The sequence below is a fragment of the Dermacentor albipictus genome, chromosome 9, assembly GCF_038994185.2.
Source record: "Dermacentor albipictus isolate Rhodes 1998 colony chromosome 9, USDA_Dalb.pri_finalv2, whole genome shotgun sequence".
Lineage (NCBI taxonomy): Eukaryota > Metazoa > Arthropoda > Arachnida > Ixodida > Ixodidae > Dermacentor > Dermacentor albipictus.
In genome coordinates this window covers 109,885,383-109,910,496 of record NC_091829.1, presented here as the reverse complement: position 1 = coordinate 109,910,496, position 25,114 = coordinate 109,885,383, and the positions used below count along the sequence as shown (strand labels likewise).

General features: G+C 48.7%; 2 protein-coding genes across 17 annotated transcripts in view; one reads left to right on the top strand and one right to left on the bottom strand.

Moving 5' to 3' along the window:
- Positions 1-8,130: 8,130 nt before the first annotated feature.
- On the top strand, positions 8,131-9,768 carry LOC135897491 (uncharacterized). Of its 2 annotated transcripts, none has more exons than XM_065426129.2 (2): positions 8,131-8,289; positions 8,532-9,768. In XM_065426129.2, exons 1-2 carry the CDS (start codon positions 8,216-8,218, stop codon positions 9,523-9,525), a joined length of 1,068 nt encoding a protein of 355 aa, XP_065282201.2. In that variant the 5' UTR covers positions 8,131-8,215; the 3' UTR covers positions 9,526-9,768. The 2 variants fall into 2 exon arrangements, with proteins under 2 accessions (XP_065282201.2, XP_065282202.2); XM_065426130.2 differs by lacking the exon at positions 8,131-8,289 and adding an exon at positions 8,296-8,454.
- An 18-nt stretch (positions 9,769-9,786) lies between these two features.
- The window catches only part of RhoGAPp190 (Rho GTPase-activating protein 190), a 111,571-nt gene continuing 96,243 nt past the window's right edge, over positions 9,787-25,114 (bottom strand). For all 15 annotated transcript variants that reach the window (XM_065426117.2, XM_065426116.2, XM_065426128.2 and 12 more), the window contains one exon: positions 9,787-20,215. In XM_065426117.2, the coding sequence (XP_065282189.1) occupies positions 20,017-20,215 (199 nt within the window). In that variant the 3' untranslated portion in view covers positions 9,787-20,016. The remainder of the gene's footprint in view (positions 20,216-25,114) is intronic.

The window sequence follows — 25,114 nt, the reverse complement described above, 5'->3', positions numbered from 1 at the left end:
CGGCCCGGCAATTCAATATCTTCTGGATGTGCCCACGTATGGGGAGTGCTTAACGCCTGCTTCCCCTCCGCGGCGGGTCGGGTCGGCAATTCAATATCTTCAGGACGTGCATACGTATGGCAAGTGCTTAACGCCTGCTTCACCTCTGCCGCGGGTCGGCCCGGCATTTCATTACTTCCCAGTAACGAACGGCATGCGCGTTATCAGCGTGACATAGCATTGCCGACAGGAAAGTAGCAGGCGCGGCGTTTTCAAGAAAGGAAACGCAAGCAAGGCAGATGACGATCGTCGTTGTGTGGCATATATACACCCCAAAGGATGTAAGCTTTATTTAGAGTGTAAGCAAAATTACACCCTTTGATTCGTGTCTTGCCACACAATATTCGTCATCTGTCTTGCCCGCATTTCCTTTAATTAACGCTGCGAGCCCGGTACCTTAGCAACGAACGGCATGCGTGTAATCAGCATGACGTAGCCTTCCCGACAGGAAAGTAGCGGGCGCGGCGTTTTCAAGGAAACGCAAGCAAGGCAGATGACAATTATCGTTGTGGGAAAAATGTACACCCCAAAGGCTGCAACCGTTTTAAGAGTGTACGACAGATATCCGAAGGTTATCCCACATATGGTCCTTTTTTGACATACGCGTTAATATCTGCCTTTTAATTGAGGCTTTGTCTTTCCTGGTTACAGAATTGTTTTCTCGTCTGTTCGAATTACAATTCCAAGCTAGCATGTCCGCATCTCGTGTGTATGTCGTACGTTACGAATTTTCGGACGCAACTGTGAAAACTTCAATTAGTTCAATAAGGCACTTGCGCTTGGCGAAAGGCCTAGAAAAAACTGAGGATACTGCACATCCCGCCTACGTGCGTGCGTAACGTGTGCACAGTTGATGTATCCCTTCTTGATGCGTGGGCATTCTGCCCATTGCATGTCACACATGTGATGCGACCTGTAAATGAAATTATGCAAAGACTGCAAAAGGCGCCGACATACATCTGCAGAATGTCCCCATAGTGTCCTTCGCGGACGTTCGCAGGAAAAAAGTGCGGCCAGACGGTCGTGCGAGGAACGCATTCCACACATCCCTAGGATATCGATGTCATGGCAGTGGACGTCCATAGCATATCTACAGGACGTCATTGTTGTCATGCGCCGGTAGAACGTAGTGGTTGTACCCTATGACTGTAGCGGCAGATGTAATTTTGTTGGCAATAATTACGAGAAAGTGAATTTCTCTGACGCACTGAATACTTTAGCGAAGCACCGCCGCAAGACGGTGCAGCAGTGATGTCTCCGTACGTGTACGCCGACACACCAATGTCAATGGCTCCGCTAAGACACTCTTTGAATGTTGTGGGAATTCACGTAATTTCACTTATCATCATACTCATGTGGATGAGCACGCTAGGCATGCCACCATGGCAAGGGTCTCCAAGCTCCAAGAGCCTATCTCTTTGAAACGGGTTCGTGGCTTACGGGCCTCCGTTTGCCGGTAGAACTGTTTCGAGGTAATTTAGCGACTGGCTGCTCATTGAAACGTACCAAAGCCAAAAGCAGCACGATCAAGGTCTCCGGAGATTTCAAAGCTTAGTCTCACCATTTTTCTGCGTGCTACCGCCTGCAGCATGCAGAAAAATGGCTGTGGCTTAGCCAAGGTTAAGCCCAGGATGCGAAGCATACTAGCCTTTATTTTAGTTGTTGAACCACTGTTTAGCCTGGTTTAGCCTGGAGCGGGAGGAACGGGAGTTAGGCCGCAGCACCGGCTGTGCGACCGCAGGCGAGCGCAAGAGTTGAGCCCGGCTTGCAGCTGTTGTGACGTCAGTGCCCTAGCGGGAGGAGCGGGAGTTAGGCCGCAGTACCATCTGTGCGACCGCAGGCGAGCGCACGAGCTGAGACCCGGCTATGTAGCTACGCGGCCGCAAGCAAGCGCACGCGTTGAGCCTCCGCTTATGCAGCTGTCATATGGTAGCTACGCGGCCGCGCGCGGCGCAGCAAGGAAGAGCGTGGTTGTGCGGCTAGTATGCTTCGCATAAAAGAGAATAGACCCACATATGAGACGCGCAGCAACGAACAATGGCTCATACCCTCAATGGTGGCTGCGCGGCCGCGCCCAAGGGCTGAACTGAGTGATTGCATATATATATATCAAAACGTTTATTTAAAGGAGAAAAAAAAATGCAGAAAGCGAGTGGGTGGAGCCCCTAGTCCAGGGCCCCACTGGCTTGAGCGGTCCGCCGTGCTTGGTCGAGAAGCGCTAGTTGCATCTCCCGATCCTCGCTGGCGAGCCAAGTCTCCCACTGCTCCCTTCCGGAAAGTTTGCCGGCTATTTTTGGTGTATTAATTTTGGGTGGCCTGTTCTGGCAGTCCCACGTAATGTGGGCGAGAGTTGGCCGGCCTCCGCACCAAAGACAGCGAGCGCTGTACAGCGTTGGGTGAATGGCATTTTTCAAATAAAGGTTTGGAAATGTGTGCGTCTGTATATTCGGCGCCAGTCATAAGAGTCCTGCCTGGATAGGTCAGGGTGTGGTGGACTGTACTTTCTTCGCTCGCGCCGCTGGTGCTCAAGGATGTCTCGTGGTAAAAAGGGGTTTTCGTCAGAGTGGTCGGCCGCTCGGTTGACAAAAGCACGAGCTGCGCCGTCCGCTCTCTCATTGCCCTCGAGTCCTGCGTGACCCGGGCACCAGATGATCATGTGTTTCTGCGTTAGGTTGGATCCTAATAGGTGAGTGGTGCTGTGTGGTAGCCTCCCGGTGAGGAATAGTCTACATGCGACTTGGGAATCTGTAAGAGTTATCGACGATTGTCCCAGAGCGTCCTTAGTTTTAATAGCTAGCGCGATGGCTGAAGCTTCCGCGGTATTCGCAGATGCAACTCTAGCCGTGGCACAAGTCACAAGCCCTTGATTTGCGGCCGCTCCTACCACTGCGAGGGCGTATTTGTCAGCACCACATCGAGCGACATCTGTGTAGACTGTATCCGTGTTTCCATCGAATTGCTGCATTAACTTTCGAGCTCGAGCATTTCTACGTCCCTGGTGGTATTTTGGACTCATGTTCTTAGGGATTGGGGCTACTATGATCCTTTCACGAAGGACTCTGGCCAGAGATTCGAGTTCTTCTCCCGCATAATGTGGATGAGTAGGGTAACCCACGCGGCAAAGTAATTTTCTGCCAGAGGTGGTTAAGCTAAGCCGCTCCCGTTGAGATATGAGCGTCGCTGCCCGTAGCTCCTCGTAGTTATTGTGAATCCCGAGGGCCAGCAGGCGTTCAGTAGAGGTTCCCTGTGGTAGGCCGAGAGCCGCTTTGTACGACGTTCTAATCAACGCATCTAGGGCCTTTAGTTCTGTTTTCGTGGGGTCCTGGAAAGGGAGGCTATATGTGAGACGACTTAGCACAAAAGCCTGAACGAGCCGGATCGTCTCTGTTTCCTTGAAACCTTTTCGGTGATAAGTTACTCTACGGATCATACGAGAGATCTGTTTCACCGTAGTCCTAAGGGTTTTAATGGTGTGGTCTACTCGTTTGTTGCTTTGCAGCCATAGTCCGAGGATTCGCATTTTTTGGACTTCCTTTATCTGGCTGTCTCCTAGAAAGAGGTTCACCGGCTCGTGAGTTTGACGGCCTCGCCCTCGTATCCTGATAAATTCTGATTTATCGGGAGCGCAGCTCATTCCACTGCTGCGAGCGAAGGTCTCAACAACGGTCGCTTCTTCTTGCAGGATTTCTTCTTTTTGTCCTAACGAGCCGCTGGTTGCCCATAGGGTTATATCGTCTGCATATATTGCGTACCCTAGCCCAGGTATGACGTCGAGTGATTTGGCTAAGCGTCTCATACCGATATTGAAAAGAAGGGGGGAGAGTATCGCCCCTTGCGGTGTACCTCTATTGGGCATGGGAAAAGGGTCTGAGCGCGTAGTGCCAATGCCTATTGTCGCGATGCGAGAGGTCAGGAAAGAGCGGGCGTAATCATAGATTCTTTGTCCACAACCGATGTCACTTAGCTCAGATAAGATAAGTTCATGTGAAATAGTGTCAAATGCGCTTTTTAAATCAAGAGCCAGGACGAGATGTTCCGCACCAACCGTGGTGTTGCATAGAACTTCTTCGCGAAGTAGCAGGAAAACATCTTGTGTCGACAGATGCTGGCGAAAGCCGAATATGTTAGTAGGAAATAGGTTGCAGTCTTCAATGTAAGACGTGAGACGTGTGTGGATCACCTTCTCAAATAATTTGCCAAGACAGGAGGTTAGTGATATCGGCCTGAGATTTTGTAGATCATGAGGTTTTCCTGCTTTCGGAATAAGCACGATTTTGGCCTCCTTCCACTGTTGTGGAACTGCGCCCCTCTCCCATATTTGTTCATTAAAATACCGGGTAAGCTGTTCTAGGTGGTCGTCGCTCAGGTTCCGGATCATAGCATTTGTGAGCTGATCTGGTCCTGGAGCAGTATTTCTCTTCGCAGCTTGCGCTGCCGCGAAGAGTTCTGCCTTAGTTATCGGAGCGTCTAGCACCGCGTTTTCTTGCCCTTGGTATGGCAAGGTGCATGGGGGAGTGATTACTGCTCCTACGTACTTCTCTTCAAGCTTAGTGAGGAGGGCCTGATCTGTTCCTGAAAATTCTCCGGCAAGTTTTTGAAGAGTGCGGTTATTGGCCGTTTTTGTTTTTCCTGGTTCCATTATGCTGCGAAGTATCGCCCATGTCTTGGAGGTGTGTAACGTTTCGCGAAGTGAGTCGCAAAAGCTCGCCCAACTCGCTGTCTCTAACTGCTGTGCGTAAGCGTTTGCCCGCTCTGATATTTCAGCAATTCTGTGGCGCAGTTTGCGATTAAGTCGCTGTTTTTTCCATCGTTTAGTTAGCCCCCTTCTGGCTTCCCACATATGTAGCAGATGGTTGTCAACTACCGGCGTTTCCGCTGTGAGCGCTAGCCGCTTAGATGTTGCTTTATGAGCGTCTCGAATGTGTTTTGCCCACTCTTCAGCGTTCTCCGGCACGGGGATCTCCGGCACGGGGATTTTGCGATAATTTACCCAGTTCGTGATTACCACCTGGCCACAGGGTCGCCGAATTTTCGGGGAGCCTACCGACACACTGATAATGAAATGGTCACTGCCTAGATTCTCTCCTAGATTGGTCCAGAATACCTCGTTGACATTATTTGTGAATGTGAGATCTGGAAAGGTGTCTGCACTGACGCTGTTACCTAATCTTGTCGGGTTTTGAGGGAGAATTATGAGTTGGAGATCATATGCTTCGGTCGCTCGCTCGAGCTCTCGGCCTTTGGGGGTGTCTGTTCGGTAACCCCAGCTGGTGTGAGGAGCATTGAAGTCCCCAAGAAGCAGTATTCTATCCTGGGTGCCGGAGTGACACATGACGTACCGAATGATGGCCTCGAAATCGGCCCTCCTTTCTTTAGGGGGGCTATACACGTTCGTGATTATTGTTTTTGCCTTGCTACGCTTCTGCGGTAGTATTGTTACAATTTGATGATTGATGCTGCTACTCGCCAGATAATCTATACTGATTGCTATGTCCTTGAGCACCATCGTCGCGACCTTAGGGTAGTCTGGGTGGGTTATCGTGTAGTAGCCAGTCAATCTGACTGGCTTGTTACCGATCTCTTGCAAACAAATAACATCAGGTTTGACTGGCACCGTGTTAATGTATTGTTGTAGAGCTGCCGCCCGTTTGTGGAAGGTGCGGCAGTTCCATTGCCAAATTTCGAGATATTCGTGATGTACTCGCGTTCTACTCGCCATGAATAGTGCTTTCGCTGTCCGAGGTCGATATGGGTCGCGGACGGCGGTTAGATTGAGCGCTGGGGCTAATGCTGGCTCGCTTACGAGCCGCGCTCTTTGCACTGGCCACAGATTCGTCGACGTAAGTTTTTAGGCTTTGAAATTCTGCGTACATCTGCTGCTGAAAATTTTGCATAGTTTGTAATTGATGCACAACCTGTTGGAGTGTAACTTCCACAGAATTCGGCGTCGTTATAACCTCGAGAGGCATGCCTGCTGCTTTAGTATGTGTTGTTTTGTTCGTTTCGGTACAGCGACTAGCTTTGAGGGAGGCCAACTCTCGCTTAATTTCTGCCAAGCTCTCGCGGAGGAGCTTGTTCTCGTTAACGATCTTCCGATATTCGGGATTTTCTGTTATAGGAGCAGTAGGAGAAACGACTCGTGCCCAGCTTACCGTGTTATCTTGTGGCACTTGCTTGGTCACAGTGCCGAAAGCCCCCGATTTAGGTGGTTTTGGTGGTTGGTAATGAGGTGGGTTTTTGGGATTGGAGTTCTTTCGGGTCCGCGATCTTGACCTGGATCGACGGCGAGTCTCTGATACCTCCGGCGAGGAATCGGAGGCGGATTCTCCATCATCGGAACTGAACCAACGTAGGCGTTGAGGTGGCTTCGTTGAGCTGTCCTTCCGGGTAGTCCGTTGAACGCCAGTCCTCGGCGTTCTTTTGCTTTGGGGTTTGAGACGCTTTTTTTACAACTTCGGTCTCCTGACCCGCCGTGGTTGCTCAGTGGCTATGGTGTTGGGCTGCTGAGCACGAGGTCGCGGGATCGAATCCCGGCCACGGCGGCCGCATTTCGATGGGGGCGAAATGCGAAAACACCCGTGTGCTTAGATTTAGGTGCACGTTAAAGAACCCCAGGTGGTCGAAATTTCCGGAGTCCTCCACTACGGCGTGCCTCATAATCAGAAAGTGGTTTTGGCACGTAAATCCCCAAATATTATTATAATTCGGTCTCCTGTCATGTGACCCTCCCCACAGGCTGCACACTTGGGAGCACACTCATGTCCGGCTACAGGGTCTCGTTGTCCACATATACGGCACACTGGAATGTCCGGCTGGGGACAGACGTCCGATCGGTGACCAATTTGGTGACACACTTTGCACACCTGAGTGGTAATCTTGTAGGGATAGCAAGCAAGTTCTCCGCCGTTGTAGTAGACGTACCGCGGCGTAATACCTCCAAAAAAGGTGATAACGGCCGTTTTAGTGTTACGGAACATGCGCGCTTGGAGAATTTCAACCCCTTGCGTGCGTATGCGTAGATTCGCTTTTAGCATATCAGGTGTCGTGTGCGGGTCCAAGCCGTGAATGACACCCTTGGTTGTCCCGTCACTTGTCGCTACGTAGGCGTTGACCGAGTGAGGCCGGCCGTTGATGTTGAGCATTTCAATACGTCTAACGTAGTCCGCCACTGTCTGGTGTGGCGTGGGCACGATAAAAATGTTGGAGCCCGGCTTGATTCTGAGCAGAAATTGCTCACCTGATATTTTCCCGTTGCACGCAGCAATCACGGCATCCGCCAGTAGTGGACTAGTCAGGTTCTTGACCGGTAGCCCTTGATGCGGTCGCACCACTATCTTAAAATCATCCTTTGGCAGGGAGGGTAAGCGCCTGTATGCTGGTTTGTGTTTAGATTTATCAGTTGCTTGACCAGTGGAAACTTGCTGATTCTTCAAGGTCCCCGAATATTCCAGTGCTCTGATCTTCTCTTTCGCATCCTTCTTTTTCTGCCGAAGCGTGAGGACCGTCTGCCAATCCCCATCTGTTTGACTTTGGCTCTCTGTCCCGGCGTTCTGGTCGCTGGGTCCTTTTGGTGTCGTGAGGTTGTGAGCAGCGGAGTCTTGAAAATCCATGCTGTCAAGGTCCTGGCGGCGCGTGTCCGTCACCCGCGAGGGCCCGGGACGCGCAGGTGCGTCAGGCGGTTGATTTGCAAGAGCCATCGAGCGGTCGGTGGGAAACGGCAAGAAAGCCGCTTCCCATATGGCTTCCGGCGAAAGCGGCCCGGCCGAGGGCGGTCGGTGAAGATGGCGTCGTCTTCTTGGTTGGGGAGCGCGCCGACGACACGTCCGTTCCCTTCCAAGGCGAAACTCTCTGGGGTCAGCTGGGATCGGTCGATGCCGCTGGCCTTCACGGACACATTGGTGCAAGCAAAACTTACGTTCGAGGTAAATAGCACTGCGTAATTAGCTAGAAATCATGGAGCCGATCTCTGGCTAGGAACGAGCGCTTCTTCTTCGTCGTCTTCCTCTCGTGATTGCAATATGCTTCGCATAAAAAGCGCTGTGCGAGTGTCGTACCGCGGCTGCCAGGATGACCGTGGCGAACGTGCACCCGGCGCGCTCTCTCAGCATGGCGGCACGCGGCAGCAAGGAACACGTGTCCGGTGGCAAAGAGGACGAAGCGGCCGACGATTTCGGCCATGGAGGTCACGGTGCCCCCGCTTCCCGAAGACGCTGACCGGCAGCCCTGCCAGGAGGGGCACACCAACACGCGGTGAGCGGAGGCCAATGACCCCGACATAGTGCGCGCCCGCGGTGGACGCGTCGACGTGTGCTGCATAATCTGGGTCGCTGCGCTCGCGCGAGCCGTTCATAGCATGGCCGACAGTACGGGTTCGGGGTCAATCGCGTCGCAGAACCTCCGGAGCCAAAGGCGACGGTAGCACCCATTGACCGACGTATCGCATTTGCGGGTGTTAAGGTTATGTCCACTTAGTGTGCAACGTGTTAATGCAGTGACGTCCTGCTGAAGGCGCCGTCCTGTACAACCACCGGCGGTGGCGACGAGTATGGCAGGACCACGGTCCCGGGCCAGCCGCCGTGGCCGTACCCCTCGGGCGAGGGCGGCGACGTCGAGGCCTACCAGTCGCAGGCTGAGAGCGACGTCAGCCTGTCCACGGAGTACCTGACTCCGGCCGGGTCGCTTCTTTCGCTAGACTTCTGCTCCACGTTCGACGTCTTTCCGTGGGAGGGCGACGAGGCAGAACCGAGTCCGCCACCGCGTTTGGCCGAGACGTCCACCAGCACCGCCAGCGTCCTCTCGCCGCCCTCCGGCGAGGAAGAGCGCGACGAGGAGGCCGACGAGCAGCCCGTGGCGCGCATCGTGGACGTGAGCGGCCAGCGCGTAGACTTCCGCACCACGCCCAGCGCCGCGTCGCTCCTCAGCGACTCCTCGACCAAGTCCGCGCAGCGAGGCTACTTCGTCGTTCAGGGCTACCAGAGCCTCAGCAACAGCGACAGCAGCGACCGCTCGTCCAGCAGCGGCAGTAGTTACGCGCCAAGCACCAGCGCCAGCCCGACTCCTCCGCGGACGCCCGTCCGCGCGGTCCACGATGCGTCTGTGCTGTCCACGAGCAAGTTGCTGAAGCAATGGCTCGAGGACCCGCTGGAGCCGCGCATCGAGCCGCGACGCCGACCCACGTGGGCGCGCCTCTGGGCGGGACTGCGCGGGCATTTGCAGCAGATGGTCAAGTGCCGCCGGGACCGGGCAGGGCGACGTCGCCTTGCGGGGCGCGACTTGGGACGTCGCCGCCGCGACGCCGGCCGGGCCGGTCGTAAGCTGTGCAGCGACGGCCAGGGGGCAAGTTCCCGGCACAACGTCGACGAAGCCTTCAACAATGTCAGCTCGGACGAGTTCTACACGGCCGGCGCCCGGTGGTGGCACGTCCGCAGGATCTATCAGCGGTGCGTCTCCTACCTCCACGCCCTCTGGTGCTGGCGCTGCCCGTAGGTGGACCTGCCGCGACGCGCTGCCCTGGGCCTGCAACGGGTATTGCCGGAGCTTGCTGGCTTCTCCTGGGCGAGGCAGCGTGTCCAACGTCGCAATCGCGGTAGAGTTTCCAACTGCCGCATCCTAACGAGGGTGCCAGACCACCGGCACAATGGCCTGGCTTCGCTTGCCACTGAGGCGACGTGCACGCACCGTTTCGTTGACTTAAAAAAAAAAAAAAGGTGTCCTCGTTTTTGTTTCAAAGGTGAACACAACCTCGTCTCGTCTCCTAGCTCTATAATTCACTTTTATTATTTTTTCTTTTACATCACTCACAAACACGTCTCTGGGCACAAAGCACGTGCCATATGATACACTCTCGCCTTTTTCCGGTCGCGCTCCCCAGTCTCTTCTCCGCCTGGCAGAGGAGGTGCAGCCCACCACACACAAGGCTTCCAGGGGGGAAACACAGCTTCTAGACACGCGCACACACACGCAAACACACACACACGCACACACATGCATGCTACGTTTTCGGCTACTAGTGGTGGTCACACAACACAGTCCTTTGTATCACCGTTCGAGCACCCCCCCTCGGGCAGGGTACGACCTCGAGACAATACAGCACTCGCAGGGCCCAGACAGAGAGAGGGAGGGAGAGAGACAGACATAGTACGGGGCACCCGTGAAAAAATACTTGAGAATCTCAGAACCTCTGCACCCCCCTCAACTAGGCCCGGCTTTGTGTTTGGCCTGTTTGTGACGACATTGCGCAGGCAATAGGCGCTGGAAATGAGTTATAAGAGCTGCACCACATCCCTGGGACACTTCTTTCATGGCAAGCAGCACAGATGCGTAGCACACGCAATACACGCTGTGGCACAACAGCATGTTCCAGGAATGAAACACTTGCAATAAACTTTGACTATTACAGCGAGACGAGGAGTGGAAAAAATGATAAACGTGTCTAAGACCTATTAAAAATGCGGTAAAACAAATGCAAGCTCAGTACACATGAAAAAAAAAAAAGCCTCCTGAGGGTGCCATGGAGAGTTTTCCTTGCAGGAAACAACCAGCACCAACGTACAGCTGTTTAGGAACTACTGTGCTACGACACAAACGCAATCTGCACAATCGTAGACTTCTCTTTCCTAGAACTGCTACGTGGACGGCCTTGTCCTCAGGGTAACGTGGTTATGCTACTGCGTGAACCTTAATGAAGAAGCTGTTGCAACACTGTTTCATAATTTTTGTGTTTGTGATGCATACCTTCTGAACACGTAATGTAATATCATTTCATGTTACAGTCAGCGACATGACAGGAATGCAGGGGATGCTCCTCCCACGAAGGTAACTGCACCTGTTTTCTATCACTCCACACAGAATGTAGAGGCAGGGCCTCACTGGTTTACAAACTAGCCCACTGCACTTGCCCAATACAACAGCAAACAATGACAAATGCAGAGATGAAGAAGATGGCGCAAGGCAAACATATGCACAGTAATACTGGACGTGCTTTGCAGTCAAGGCACACCACAGGAGCTGGAGTCAATCCCTCCACAGATGTCAGCACGGTTTGTACCCTATGATCAAGCCTTCTCTAGCCAGGATATGGAGGTTCGTGCCAAAGCAGTGCCACAACAAGGTGAAGGCAAGTATATGGACAGCAATCGGAAAAGGTAAGTGGCACATTTTAAGGGCATGCCTTGCTGCATTCTTTACCTGCCACTGACTACAGTAGACAAGCACAAAGAATACCTACGTCATGTTTGCCAGAACTAATGGTGATGCCCCCCCCCCCCCCCCCCACGAGCAATACTGTAGGTTTTGCAAGACCTTACTACAACTATAAAGGCTTATCGCTACAGTGCTTGTTTTGAAAACATTAAGCAGCAGAACTCCTGCTTTTGATATGAAGTAAACAGAAACACAAAACAATGGTGACCGCATCCTTCAAGTTGTCACATAAGTCAACCCTTCAGGCAGTGGGGAGGCTAGTAGATGTGCTTACAAAACATTTACTCTGTAAATCAAACGAATGCACAGTCCTGAGCCTTTCGCATCACTCAGAGCTGAACTGCTCCCCCCCCTACTGTCTGCGCCCAGTACCCATTTCCAGTAACAGTAGCTGTATTCTGACTACTATCTCTGGGAAGACAGTCCTTAAGAAACATTTGTCCTAACAGCTTAATCTGTGGAAGCTGATTAGAAGGTTCAACTGCTACAAGCATTAACTGGCTGCCAATGGCTGAAATGCAGTGCCCGATCTCTGAGCTCAGTTATATATGCTAGCACAACACTTGCACAACTTTTGCATGAAAATTTGCAATGTAACCCAACATTTGCAAGCAGGCTCATGGCAGTTGCACAGATGTTACAACTGTAAAAATGGTTTTAAAAATATTTTGCTTGCTCAAAAGCATTAGTGATTAGTGAAGTTCGGGCTACTTGGACATTTAATTTGGTTATGAAGCCTTTTAAGGCCTCGCTGTAGGGCAGCCGATGATTCAACTGTCAGCAGGAAATGCAAGCGGTTCAATGACAACATTAGACAGGGTAAGAGAATCAGCTGCCAGGATGCTTTCACTTCTTCTATGTGAATGAGCCTGCCAATTCCACTGCATCAGCCAATAAGAGTACACTTCTTAGGAAATGCCTTCATGGAGATGCGAATTGGAACACGAGTCGAGACCACTTTCATCAGCGGTAACCTTTAGCTTCAATATTCCCAAATAAAAATACAAGCAGAAATGCTCAACACATAATAAAAGAAAACAACTAAATAACAAGAAACAGGCCCATCATTTGGTTCTTGCACCTAGCCCACTGACATAACCCGTAGCCGTTGCTTCACTGGGATGAGTTGGCGAGGCAGAGTGCCTGCACACAGCCTTAGAAGCACGCGACAAATGCAGAGCGACGCGCCATGTGTAGGAAAGTGACAAGTGTTTGGAGATCCAAATCTTAAAATCCAGTACTGTGCTCAAGGTCTAAGACGAAGGAAACAAGTTCAGGCGTGGATCAAAGGAGATGGGGCAACTCCTGGCAAGGGACCTCTTCCCAACACCAGTGACACCTGCTCACCAACATAACAGCTGCATACCAGAGCCCTGTGCACTCGCACCTTTTAGCTTGTTTCTGTACAGTGGTGCGAACCACAGAGTCCAATTTACTTGATGCCTATCAACCCTTGCTTCAAAAGGTGGATATATGTGGACTAGTAATGGTATGCTCTAGGAGCTTGTGCACTAGGCATCTCTCTAACAGGTATCCATGTGGCAAAGCAACCCTTAAGTAGGAGCTAAGAAATACTATGTGAATAGATGCAGACAGTCTGTCACAACCACTTGGTACCTATGCATTCATATGGACACTCAGCTAGAGGCTAGCTTGCAAGAAAACATAAGCTGTAATGGTTTACATTACAAGATAAAAACAAATATAAAACTTTGAAACCCAAGCTACCCCTCTGCGAAAGAACACTTTGAGACTACTTTTGTTTTGTAAACTATAGACATAACAACAATGTTGCTAAGCAAACCTAGGCTGTTTAACTCTATACAAGGCAAGGTAAACGCTTGGAGGCTCATAAGTTAAACATAAGAAAAGCTAAGCAAGGTAGGATGTGCTTATGTTCAGCAGACAATGTTGGCGACAAGAAAAAGCCCGGAAAAGATAGCTGAGCAATGACACCTAAGGTATCAAAGTGGAAGGAGCTTGTACGCACGACAAAGAACCACTTCTACTAAAATTGCATAACATGCACGCAATTCATCTTATAGTTGTGTTGGTGTTGTGGACAGCGCAGCCCTATGGGCAAATTGCAATGCATGTTCCTTATATACGGCCAAATCTTGTCACATTTGAGATGAAAATACCTTCACTGTATCAGATATTCGTTACAAGCATACATGCCGATATTGAAAAAAAGAGTGAAACATTTAAACTTACTTTGTTATGTCCAACAATTCATTATATTCATGTTCGTTATATAAAAGTATGACTGTATTAGAATAGCTTCTATTTTCACGCACAACCAAGCACGTTCGATTCCTTCTACAGCCAATCAGCCCTCCTGGAAGTTACCATAGCAACATGCAAGCATTTACAACTTCGCACCACTGCATAAGCTGGCGATAAATATTTTCAGCAAGGTGAAGTACAGCTCGGCACGATGGTGGCAACTCATTGGCACACTATTCCAACATAAACCGCACATAAAAACAGCCTCATTTTCTGCTGCAAAGAAGGTAAAAACAATGCAGAAAGCATAAGATGGCATGGCACTACAGGGTGAGCTATGTGACTTTGGCACTGTACATAGTACAAATGAAGCCCAGTGGCTTTCAGTTGGCCCTAAAATATGAGAAAATAGAAATGAAAAATGTGACGCGAGATGTGTGGAGCTCACACCGTAGCCATACTAGTATACTTACGGAAACCTTCCGTGGCAATGAAGGGAAAGGTACAGAGGTGAAGTGGACATGCAACAGAGCTCGCAGTCTTATTCGCAGTTAACCCATTCACTGACAAAGCTGGCGAATCACTGGGTGCTCCTGCAGTGGTAATGTTACCGACGCCAGCAAATCGCCGTGCAGCCACATTGCCGTGCAGCCACATTTTGTATTTCTCGCAGCTACTGATGAATGGCAGCGCTTGTCGGTTTATTGGAGCATGGTTAGCTGTGTTACCGATATATGGCAATAGTTATTTATGTTGCTTGAAGGCAGTTTTGGATGTTTTCAGTGGTTTTCCTTATCACCTTGAGTAGCAGAAGAAGAAATTCTGCTGCTCTCCACCGGGATTGAAAAAAGGAATAAGCTCAGTCCTGGCTAGGAACAGCTCACCTCTGGAGTGTCTAAATGCACCAATAAAGGATGACTTTTGGGAATTTGAATTGGTGTCTGAACACACAAGTGCTTTTGCATCGGAGAAGCAGCGCTCTGCACCCAGACCCGGCTTGGTTTGCCACGAACCCCGCGAAAGTCAAGGTGTACACTGCGTTGTGCATACTGATGAGCGAAGTCAAGAAAATCTCTATACACTCTTACTGGTCAGAAAGGAGTGGGAACGATGCGCCAAATCTCAAAATACCCGCATTTTTGCGCTGTGGAGGAGACCGCCACACAAGACAGGCTTCGCAAGCTGTGTCCAGTCCTAGATTACATGCTAAAAGCATTTGACAGCGCGCATTCTTCAGAGGAGAACCTTGCTGTAGATGAAGGCCTCCTGAAGTTCCGTGGACGCCTTCCACATGTACAGTTCAATCCAAGCAAGACTTTACAAGCTTTGCGAGTCTTCTAGCGGATACTGCCTTAAGTTTTTAATATACACGGCCCAAGACACGAAATCAAGTGCAACCGGTTCAATGATGCGCAGCGAGGCTTTTGTAACTGATCTTCTTGGAGACAGACTTGCCAATGGACATACTATTTTTATGGACAAATGGTATTCGTCACCATATCTCTTCTTGGCTGTCAAGAATGCGGGATCAAATGCTGTGGCAATGGTGAGGACGAACAGAAAGAACATGAAGGGTGAATGCAATACCTTATTCTCACATGCCATCATTGCGATTCAGTGGAAGGATTGAAAAACCTCTCACCATGCTTTCAACTTGCCACTGAGAATCGGACATTGCAGACACTGGAAAAAGGTGGCATGACACAGCAGAGTGAGCCCGTTGTGCTGTGCTCAAACCTCAAGCTGGTTAACAAGGGAATGGGAAGCGTAGAAGACTAGCAGCTGGCATCCTTTCCCATTATGCAGCACTACGCAAAAGCGAACAAGACATTCTTTTACATTGCTGATATCGGTATATATAATTCATACGGTCTGCAAGCAAAGAAAATTGGGAAGAAAGGACGCTGCACCAAGTGGAAGGTAAGCCTTGCTGAAGAAATAATTGAAGAGACAGCGTTCTTGGGGTACCGAAGGCGAAGTGTGCACACTGTTGGACCGATGCACCTTGAGGTCGCCCATTGGGCACATTTATCATGCCAGACCCCTCCAAATCCCGCGAAGCAGAAGCCTTCGAGTCAATGCCTGTGTGGAGCTAAAGGGAAGAAGAGTAAAAACCCCTGGGAGTGCAAAAAGTGTGATGCCACGCTGCGACATGCCAGAATGCTTCAACGACTTTCACACAATGAAACATCTGCAACTTCAAAAACTGCAGAGAGCAAGGTACGAATGATTCTCAAAGGTAAATAAATATATATGTCATAATTTCTCCAGCAAAGAAAAATGAGCGCATCTCATACCACTGCTTTTCAGTGAAAAAGATGGGTGATACGGAAGGCCCGGATGCGTGCATGGGAGGCGGCAGTGAATGGATTAAGCTGGGCAATATAAAACACAGAAATGTTAATTACTACAGCAATTATATTAAAATATCAAAACACAGACCACTTAATGCTGAAGTTGAAGCAAGATTTGATTACAGGTTAGCTGGTATTGTATTGCATAGACAAGGGGACAGAAAGAACAATGAAGACAAGCGCTTGTATTCGTCATTCTTTCTGTCCTCTTGTCAATGTATGTGCTGTAAGTCACGTTTACTAAATATGAATTATACATTTCTAGCTTTGCTCCTCCACAGCTTGGCTAATGCTAAATAAAAGTGTCAGAAGTAGCAAGCTAAGCTGATTCTGTATCTGCTCCGACAAACGGAAACAGAAGGCACCATCAGACTTCGTCGGACTGCTTGGCACAGTAGTACATGTACTATGCACCTGTAGCCTTCCCTTCATTGCCACAGAAAATTGTCCCCGAGCACGTTTTCTCCTGTGGGGCAAGAAGCCATGGCCAATGGAATTCGTATGGAGCAAATCAAGCTGTTCCCACCACATGTGCTCCTTCAGCAACAGCAACCAGCAGACTGAACGATCGTTGAAATCTGCTGGCACTGTGGGCATGACTGTGGGTGCTCATGCAACGCAACCTATGGAGCAAGCAGATTGCAAATGTGTGCAAATGTGTACCAATGATGACAGTGCAACTGTTCGCTGCTTTGTGAATGATGAGGCTCTTAATGCTGTCATAGTACTGTCAAGCAAAACGCATAGGAAGTCTGCAAAGCTGGGCACCTTGCCAAGGCCTACAGGCCTCGGGAAGGTAGCTGCTCTAGGCTTTGCTCACTAGTGCTGCTTAACTGGTGAAGGTGCAGGCATGGCCTTCCCAAGGCGAATTAGTGAAGCACAACAGTACTTTAGCAAACTGTAGCAGTGAAGCCCGCTAGACAAAGACAAACCTAGAAAGACAGGCAGCCACTTCCCTCACTAAGTTTTCTGCAGTGGCTACAAATGCGGCAGCTCTACCAAATTTCAACTGCCTGAAAACTTGCAACCTTGCAAGAGTCTGAGAATTGGGTTCAACAGCACAAGGTTCAAGTGTTTACAAGGTTCAAAAGTTCCACAACTGTGCAGCATTCATAAACCACAGCCCATGCATTGAGTGAAAGCTCTCCATGGCACCATAATGCAGACCTTTAGAAAGAATGCTGCCAACAATGCAAGTTTTGATTCTAACATATGAGTACTCCTGAGCAACCACCACTTGGTCATATTGCCAGCATTTCTTCAGCATAGTGCCGTACGGCATCAGCGTGTTTATTATTTTACTCTGTGTGACGACCGTGCTTTAGTCCCGGCCGTAACGTTCTAGCTTGTCACTGTACAAAGCAGATGACTCCTGGTACGTGTTTCATCCGTGACAACGATGTGCTTATTGCATGATTCGTACGCTTTACACCGCATGACACTGCCAAAAATATGTTAGACATACGTTCCATGTGGGTGCTGCTTTACATCATTTAATCTTGCTGCCAAAGAATTGTATGCACATCTCTACATATACAGTAACCGACCGATTTGTGGACTCTTATCGATTCTTTAGACTCCGTTGTGGCACCACCTAGTGGTACAAAAGGCAAATGTACAATGATAATTGAAGATGCCAAAAAAACATCCACCGGTTTGATCTTTTTGTACATAACATGCCACATCACGAGTATCGGTGTTGTACACAATGGAGCTAGCTGCACAATTTGCGGCAGAAGGATAAATAGTCCTTCCTTGTTTGATTGCTAGGCCAATTGCGAAGCGATTTTTGATTGAATCAATAGAAAGTGCAAATGCTAAGCAAGATCTCCACGACTTTGCTGAAGGTTGCATCCTTTTCAACAGCAAGTATTTAGCGTGTTACACTGTCAATCCTATCGAGACCTTTTGCCTGGTAGTGTAGTGACAGCTTATCAGAAATGGCATGCCTGTCTGCAGCCCATAACAAGCAGAACTTTTGTTTATGTGCTTAAAGGGCAATGGGGGAAAAAAAGGAACACTGTCCTGGTTGCGCGACTGAACGAGTGCCAGCCAGCAATTGCAGTCTGGTCACTCCGCATCCAAAAGCTCTTATGCCGCATCAAGAAGGCCTGCTACGACAAGTGCATCAGAACACAAAATGCACAAAAAATGCTAGAGCAGGTATTGCAGAAAAAAGAAAAAGAAGGGCATTAAAGGAGTACCGACAACAGTTTCAACTCGTCTTCTCTTTCTTATGCTTCTTTTTTCTTTCTTCTTGTGAAGCTTCAATTCCTCTAAACACTAGAAAAAAATACCAGCTAGCATCAAAACGTCCTAAATAATAATTGTTTCTACGCGCCACTTTCCATTTTGATGCCTGGTAGGTGAATGAACCACGATACCATGATAACTTGGCTGGCCCCGCTCCCGCGATCTCTGCGACTGCCACAAGCGAGTACAACTTAAAGAAATTCGCACAGAATTCCGGTTATGTTTTTATGATGAGCAGCATCATTATACCTAATCTTATTGCTCTACAGCGTCACTAAATTTTGCTCTGCGTTATGTATGACCCAGTGTATCGCAATGGCATACCGTCACAGCACAAATCAAAGGTAAGGCGATGTAAAGCCGCTAATGCCAATGATGCCAGGTTAGGCATTCTGTGACCAACTTCAGCATAAAATTAAAATACGTACATGTTGTTGTTTTTTGCGTTTTTTATTCTAGCCAGTGTCCCTGTTTCAAATGCAAGAAGCTTTAACATCGAAAATACTATGTGTTGGTACTCCTTTAATATACCTTCTGGTTGTTGGCATAAGATACCAACGGAGTTTTGAGTAACTCGAGTAATTCTTCGGGACTGAAAAGTTAGTCGGCTACTGTATACTTGCTGGCCAAGTTTTGCAGCAAATGCTTTCTCTACACCACAATGGCAAGGTGAATGCCTTCGTTATGGCTTCTGCACAAGGAATGTGTCAGACAATGAGATAGACCACATTTGGAAACAGTGAAGCAGCCACTTTAGTGATGTGTCATTACCAAACTATTATGGCAAGCACTGTAAAAATGACAAGTTATGATGTGGAGCCCTTTCAAGATCATTTTTGCATGTGCTCGTCAACATTTTGCAAGCAACATCATTGCCATGTTTTCGGCCATGTAGGTCTCCTCATTCAAAGGCTGGCTTAACATTTCAGGAAAAAAAAGTCCCTTACCAAGTTAGGCAGTCACACCAACAGTCAATTAAAAATAGCTCTGGCTCCTTGTAGCAGTATGGACATGGCGTGTGAACAAGGACCAGATGTGATGAGGAAAAAAAAAAAGAAGCATAAAAACTTCAAATAATTACCCTGTGCCAACTATTGAGTTAGTGTCATGATTGGGTGCCTTTGATTTTCACGTGGCAACAAACACCTTGGCCTGATAAAACATATAAAAAAGGAAGAAGCTTTCCACAACCACATGGAAGATTGTTCCAGGCAAGAGGAGAAGGACGAAGCAAAAAATACAAAGGGGGACGCTTGAAGAAGACGGTGGGAGCCAACGGCAGCCAAGAGTGGGTCACTTCGTTCCAAAGCCAGAGGTGCCAAAAGCAAACGCACCAGCGCCCCACCCCCTTTCCTGCCCCAAAAATGTTTGCTCTGTACAAAAGACAAAAACAAAAACAACGCTGGGAAGAAAAAACTAGGCATGGGAACAAATGTACATGGGACCTTCGAGGAATAAAATGTACAAATATCACAGGGTTGTGCCGAGGAAATTAAAAAAAGGAACACAAAAGAGTGAGTGTGAAAAAAAAACACCTCGGCCCCCAGCCGGGCACAGCGCCTCTCCGCACAGCCGCAGCATAAATCAACAAATAAATTAAGAGTGCCGTAGCACCGCCACAAACGCGCGCGCACAAACACACACGCGCACACACACGCACACACAGCACTTGATGTCGGCCACATGAGATTCTTGACGGCCCCGACACAAAGCTTCCTCAGATGTGGTGGTGGCAGCAACCGAAAATGCGGGGTCGGCACGAGACGGGGCCATGGAAGGAACACCACAGGGCCGTCCGGGGAGGATGCTGATGCCGCGCACCGTTCGAAGATGGCCAGCCGGCCCAGACCCGAGACCAGCAGCGGTGGAGTAGTGGTAGCAGTAGTAGTAGTAGCAGCAGCAGCGGCGGCGGCGGCAGCAATAGAAAAAACAAAAGGAGCGGTCAGACGCTGAGCACCTCGTCCTGGTCGCAGAAGAGGAAGCGGAACTGGTCAATCATGGTCTGCACGGCGTCCTCGAGGTGCGGTCGTACGCGCTCAAACACGCCCATGTCGCTGAACTCGAGCGGCAGCAATGTGGGCCACCAGCAGATGGCCAGGTTCTTGCTGTCCATGCTGTTCAGGCGGCAGTTCTCAGCCACCCTGAAAAACGAGAGGAAGGTCACACGCAAGATCTACAAGAAACTCGCCGAGTATTCGAACCACTCCTAATCAAAGTCATAAAGTTACACTCAAAATCCACTATACTCCATTTCATACATAGCTGCCAATGCTACGAAGGCTACAAAGACGTCTCTCACAGTTTGGGCCTGCAATTAAAAAATAGTACGGCACATATGACAGAAAGATATAGGCACATGTCGTGTATTTTGATGTACAATTAAGCAACGTGTGTGGCCATCAGAGTTTCCGATGCCATGCCAAGCTCGCTATCTGTGCAGAGTGCCAGGATGGACCTCGGCCGTGTATTTTGGCACATCCGATATAGAGTCACATAATATTTCATTTCATTTCAGTTTATTACTTTAAAGGGGACCATGAACCAGCCCTTGGCTCGGTGAAAAAATACAGTTTGCAGGTAGCATGCACTGCTGCGAACATCTCAGGCATGTTTTGCAGTCGTTCGCAGTGCGTGGTGCTCATAAGCCGAGCACGAATTCACCTTTCTTTCAAACACTCTCTTTTCAACAGAAGCCTGGCCCTCACTCTTTTCTGGACGCTTTATTTTGTAATATAGCAGATTCCCACATGTGGCTGCTATTGGCCAATAGCTGACATCAATCAAGAAGGGTGTTTCGATCAGTGCACTTCTTCCTACTGTTACTGCGCATGTTTATTAATGCAGTTTAATAAGCCGACTATCATCTGCTCACGCTCGGCCATGGCTGCCTATGTAGAAATTAAACTTTGGCTACCCTGCTTATTGGCGTCATAGCCGTCGGGTCTCAATAATTTCAACTAGTTTTGAACATTCAACTAGCCTATAACCACGTGAAACTTAAGGTCAGGCTACCTTAATACCGCCGGCCAGTTATGTGCAAATGGTGAACATGTGGTGCTTTCATTATGAAAACTCATCTAAAAAAGTTTTTTCTGTTCTGTGAAGGTAAACTTTACATGCCTCATTTTTTCTGATTGCAAATGTGCAGACATGCTACAGTAGACTTGGTTAATTTGACTCCGGTTAACTCAATTTTTCAGTTCATTTGACCACAACTGAAGATCCAGGCCGGCACCCATACCCTGCATATCTGTGGGCTCAAACTTTCATTATTTCGATACTTCAATCTGAAAATTGGCCTTCACCAGGCAATCCAACCTTCATCAGTTAGTATGCAAGTGCCTGACCCCTATGGTGACCTTAATAGCGACCTCTTTACGTGCAGCGTCTGTCTCAGCGGGGCTTAGGGGATAGTCACTGAACACACATAATCTCTTGCAGAAAACGCCTATTTTTGGCCAGCCTTGGGAATATTTTAAAGCAATAACCATAGATCGCAATGTCTGATTACGAATTCTGCCTGATTCTAATGTGCAACTCTTCCCCCCCTCCCCCATCAAGAAAATTGAGTCAAAAACAGAGTTCGAAATGTTCGTATGCATTGCCACATAACATTGCTGCACTGCGGCAAAGCTGACTTTAAACACATAATGCGGTGAAGCAGACTTTAGAAAACTGGCCACTCCACTGCTACAACACACATTTTTCTCGCTAAAAAATTGGGTGCGACTAAGATTTCTACTTTGTTTAGGAGCTTTAATATTATCTCTGCATTAGTTTTCTACTTTAGACACACAGAAAGCGGGCGCACCTTTGATGAAGGGAGATCTAGACAAATACTGCCAAATGAATCAGCAGTGTTCTGGCATATTTTTTTCTCCCTCATGTTTAATTTGACTTGCCGGATAATTTGCTCAATTTTGTAATTTCCATCAGGTTCGAATCAACGAAAGCCAAATATATATTTTTCTTTTACAAATTGGGCACATGTTGCATTCAGGTGCACCTTTATTTTCTTCCTCTAAGCCTGCAAAAATTGGGTGCACATAGGATTTGGGGCGAATCAAGCAAATATGGTACACCATAGACTAAAACTTCTCATGCAGGAACAATGTGCCCAGAAGTAACTTTTCTTTCGCAAACAACATCTTCCAAGAGCAGGTCAAATCAGAAGCTGGGTTCAGACGACCCGACCCCAGGCAATGTTTACAATGAACCCATAACTGACAGGCCAAGATTGCTGCCTGGTCTTCATAAGCAGGATTGCTACCAGGGCAGTTATGTGCCAGCACAGCCAACTTTATCCCTCACGGTGCTGGCTGCCAGCTCAAACCCAACATAAGCGTGCCATTTGCCAGTTTTATGGTTCTCCCCAAGTTGGCACATAACTTGCACTTGAAACGCTTTGGCAGGTGTCATACATGGAAAACAAGTGAATTGTCACAAGTGGATTCATTCCCAATTCCTTAATCTCAATTAACTGTTGGGAAACTGTCGTTTTACCCAAAATTGCAAGGCTGAGTGGTCATTGCTTTCATTTTTATTTTTCTTCAAAGCTTTCTCCCATGAGTCCAAGTGCAACTTCTGCTTCCCTAGGAAAGTCGTTCTCAATGGTTCCCCCACCGTTGCCGTTTATCCCATCACCTCGAACAACCAGTATGGGGAACACGACAGAAATGGACGCATGCTGTTCATTCTCCTGCTCCTACCTGGGCTAATGTTGAATTCCTATGGTGGAGTCGGAGCAAGTTTTTCTGCTCGTTTCGGAGCAAGTTTGTTCCAATGGCAGAGTGAGGGCGGGAGTAAGGTGTTCCAATGAGAGAGTCGGGGGGGATTCAGAGCGGGAGTCACTCCGTGGAGCAGAAAAAGATGCTCCGCCAAAATCGGCGGAGTGGACCGGAACTCTGCGTGTCGTATTTCCTTTACCACGCTTGTCTGCTGGGAGGCGCCACCGGTCACGACTCGTGAGGAAGCAAAAGCTGCTGCACCCTTGGCGAGATGTCCATTCCGCACTTTTAAAAAAACAACAGGTGAACGGCGCTGAAGATACAAGTGACCGGTGCGGCGGTGCTGGGAGCAAGCAGCGGAAGGAAATGACAACACACAAGGTATCCTGGGTAACTCGGTGATAGAACTTCTGCTTCCGCCTTGCTCCGGCGGCGCAGGTTGTGTTCCACTCGCGGATCTGGAGGCGTTGCTCTGCGCCAGAGTCGAGTGCTCACTCGTGGAGTCCGTCGGCTGCTCCGACTCCGCCATTGGAATTCAACATAAGAAAGTGACACTCGGACGGCTGGTGGCTTTACTCAGTAGTATTCCTCAAAATATGAAATGTCTACCAAATTTTATATAAAGCCTTTCAGTAGATTTCAATCATACAACTTTTGTGCTCAATGTATGACATTATTTTGTTTTCATTTTGTTTGTACCTATTTATCAGTGGTGGAATAGCCATTTCACTTATTGGTCCAAGTCCTGGCGCATGCAAAAAGCCGATTTGGCGCAGCAGTAGCGAGCACTTTTGGTACAGGGTTCAATGCACATGCGCTTGCCATATACCATGCAAATTCTAACCGATTTACCGTTTACTCAAATTTAATGCACACTTTTTTTCTGATAAAATGGGTGCAAAAATTGTGTGCGCGTTACAATCAAGTACGACCCTGAATCTGCATTACCATATCGCCATCGGCATTTCACAATGGCCGCCTCGCATGCGCTTCAAGCCTAGCTGCTGTAGCTTACTCCACGTGCTGTAGTATGTGTGCTTAGGCAATGCTTCCTTTGGCTTAGGTTAGTGCACTGCCCGTCTTCCCAGTCTTTCCATTTTCTCAGCATGGAAGCATCAGCATGGAAGTGCCGACTGTGAAAACATGCCGAGTTCATCACAATGCCACAATTCGAAGGAAAGCGATCACGTGAGCGGAGAGGGATGGAAATGGGACCGCATCACAGGTATTCGGAGTTCCCGAAACTTGCGTGAGGGACTAGCGCAAACAGGAGAGGCGTTCTACTCTGGTGACTGCTACATATGGGGTGGTTGTGCGGCCTCTATCTTGAAAGTGATCTGCGATGGAGACAGAGTCTATGCATCTAGGCGCACCGTGCTGTGTTTTTGTCGCTTAGTTCGCGTGGAAGCAAGAGGCCGCACAAAGGTTAATTTGCCTGCTCCTGCTACTGCAATTGCTCACTCCAGCGTTTTAAGAGTTTCCGGGGTCATTGAGACGTGTTTATGTTTGCCGGTGCGCATGTAACACCACTCTTGTTAATTTAGTTTGTAAGCAAATGTTTAAGTTTATATGGCCGATTAAACTACTATCCTTACTTTTTGTACAGCTGTCTACTATGGCCGATAAACTACTATCCTTACTTTTTGTACAGCTGTCTATTAATTTGCTATCGTTATCGTTGCTTCGCCTTCTGTGTGAAACTGCGACTTCTTTTATTTACCACAACTTTTTTAGTGCATTTGGAGTAAATCTTTGTTTTTTCCAAATTAGAGAAAGTTGTATATTTCTGTATGAAAGAATGAGGTGCGCAGTACTGTAAAGGACTTTTTTTAGGTCACGGCAAATGGATGCATGTTACAATTGAGGGCGTTTTCTTTTTTTCCTTTTTATTTAAATCACGAAAATGGGAATCGAGGAAATGCAGTAGTCGATATGTTGTGGAGACGAGTTTGCGAAAGTCTTACCCTGCAAGCGCAGTCAAGAAAGGACGCAATGCTCCTAGGACCACACCGCGACGCACGAAGGGTGCTATGGTCGGGTTCGTCCATACGGCAGAGAGAAGGCACCACAGACAGATCGCCCGCGTGTTTGTTAACCCAAGATACAACACAGTGCGACAGTCAAGGCTTGTGGGCAAAGGCCCACTGCAAGATCGATCGAGTACAAGCACCTGCACTGAACATGACATCACGCAATATACTCATGTGATGCCGTGCACATTGGTGAGTTTTCGAATAGGGGCTGCAAAGGTTTTGCGGCCACAAAAAAAAAAAAAAAAAAAAAAAAATAGCGTCACTGCCACTGCACCTGCGC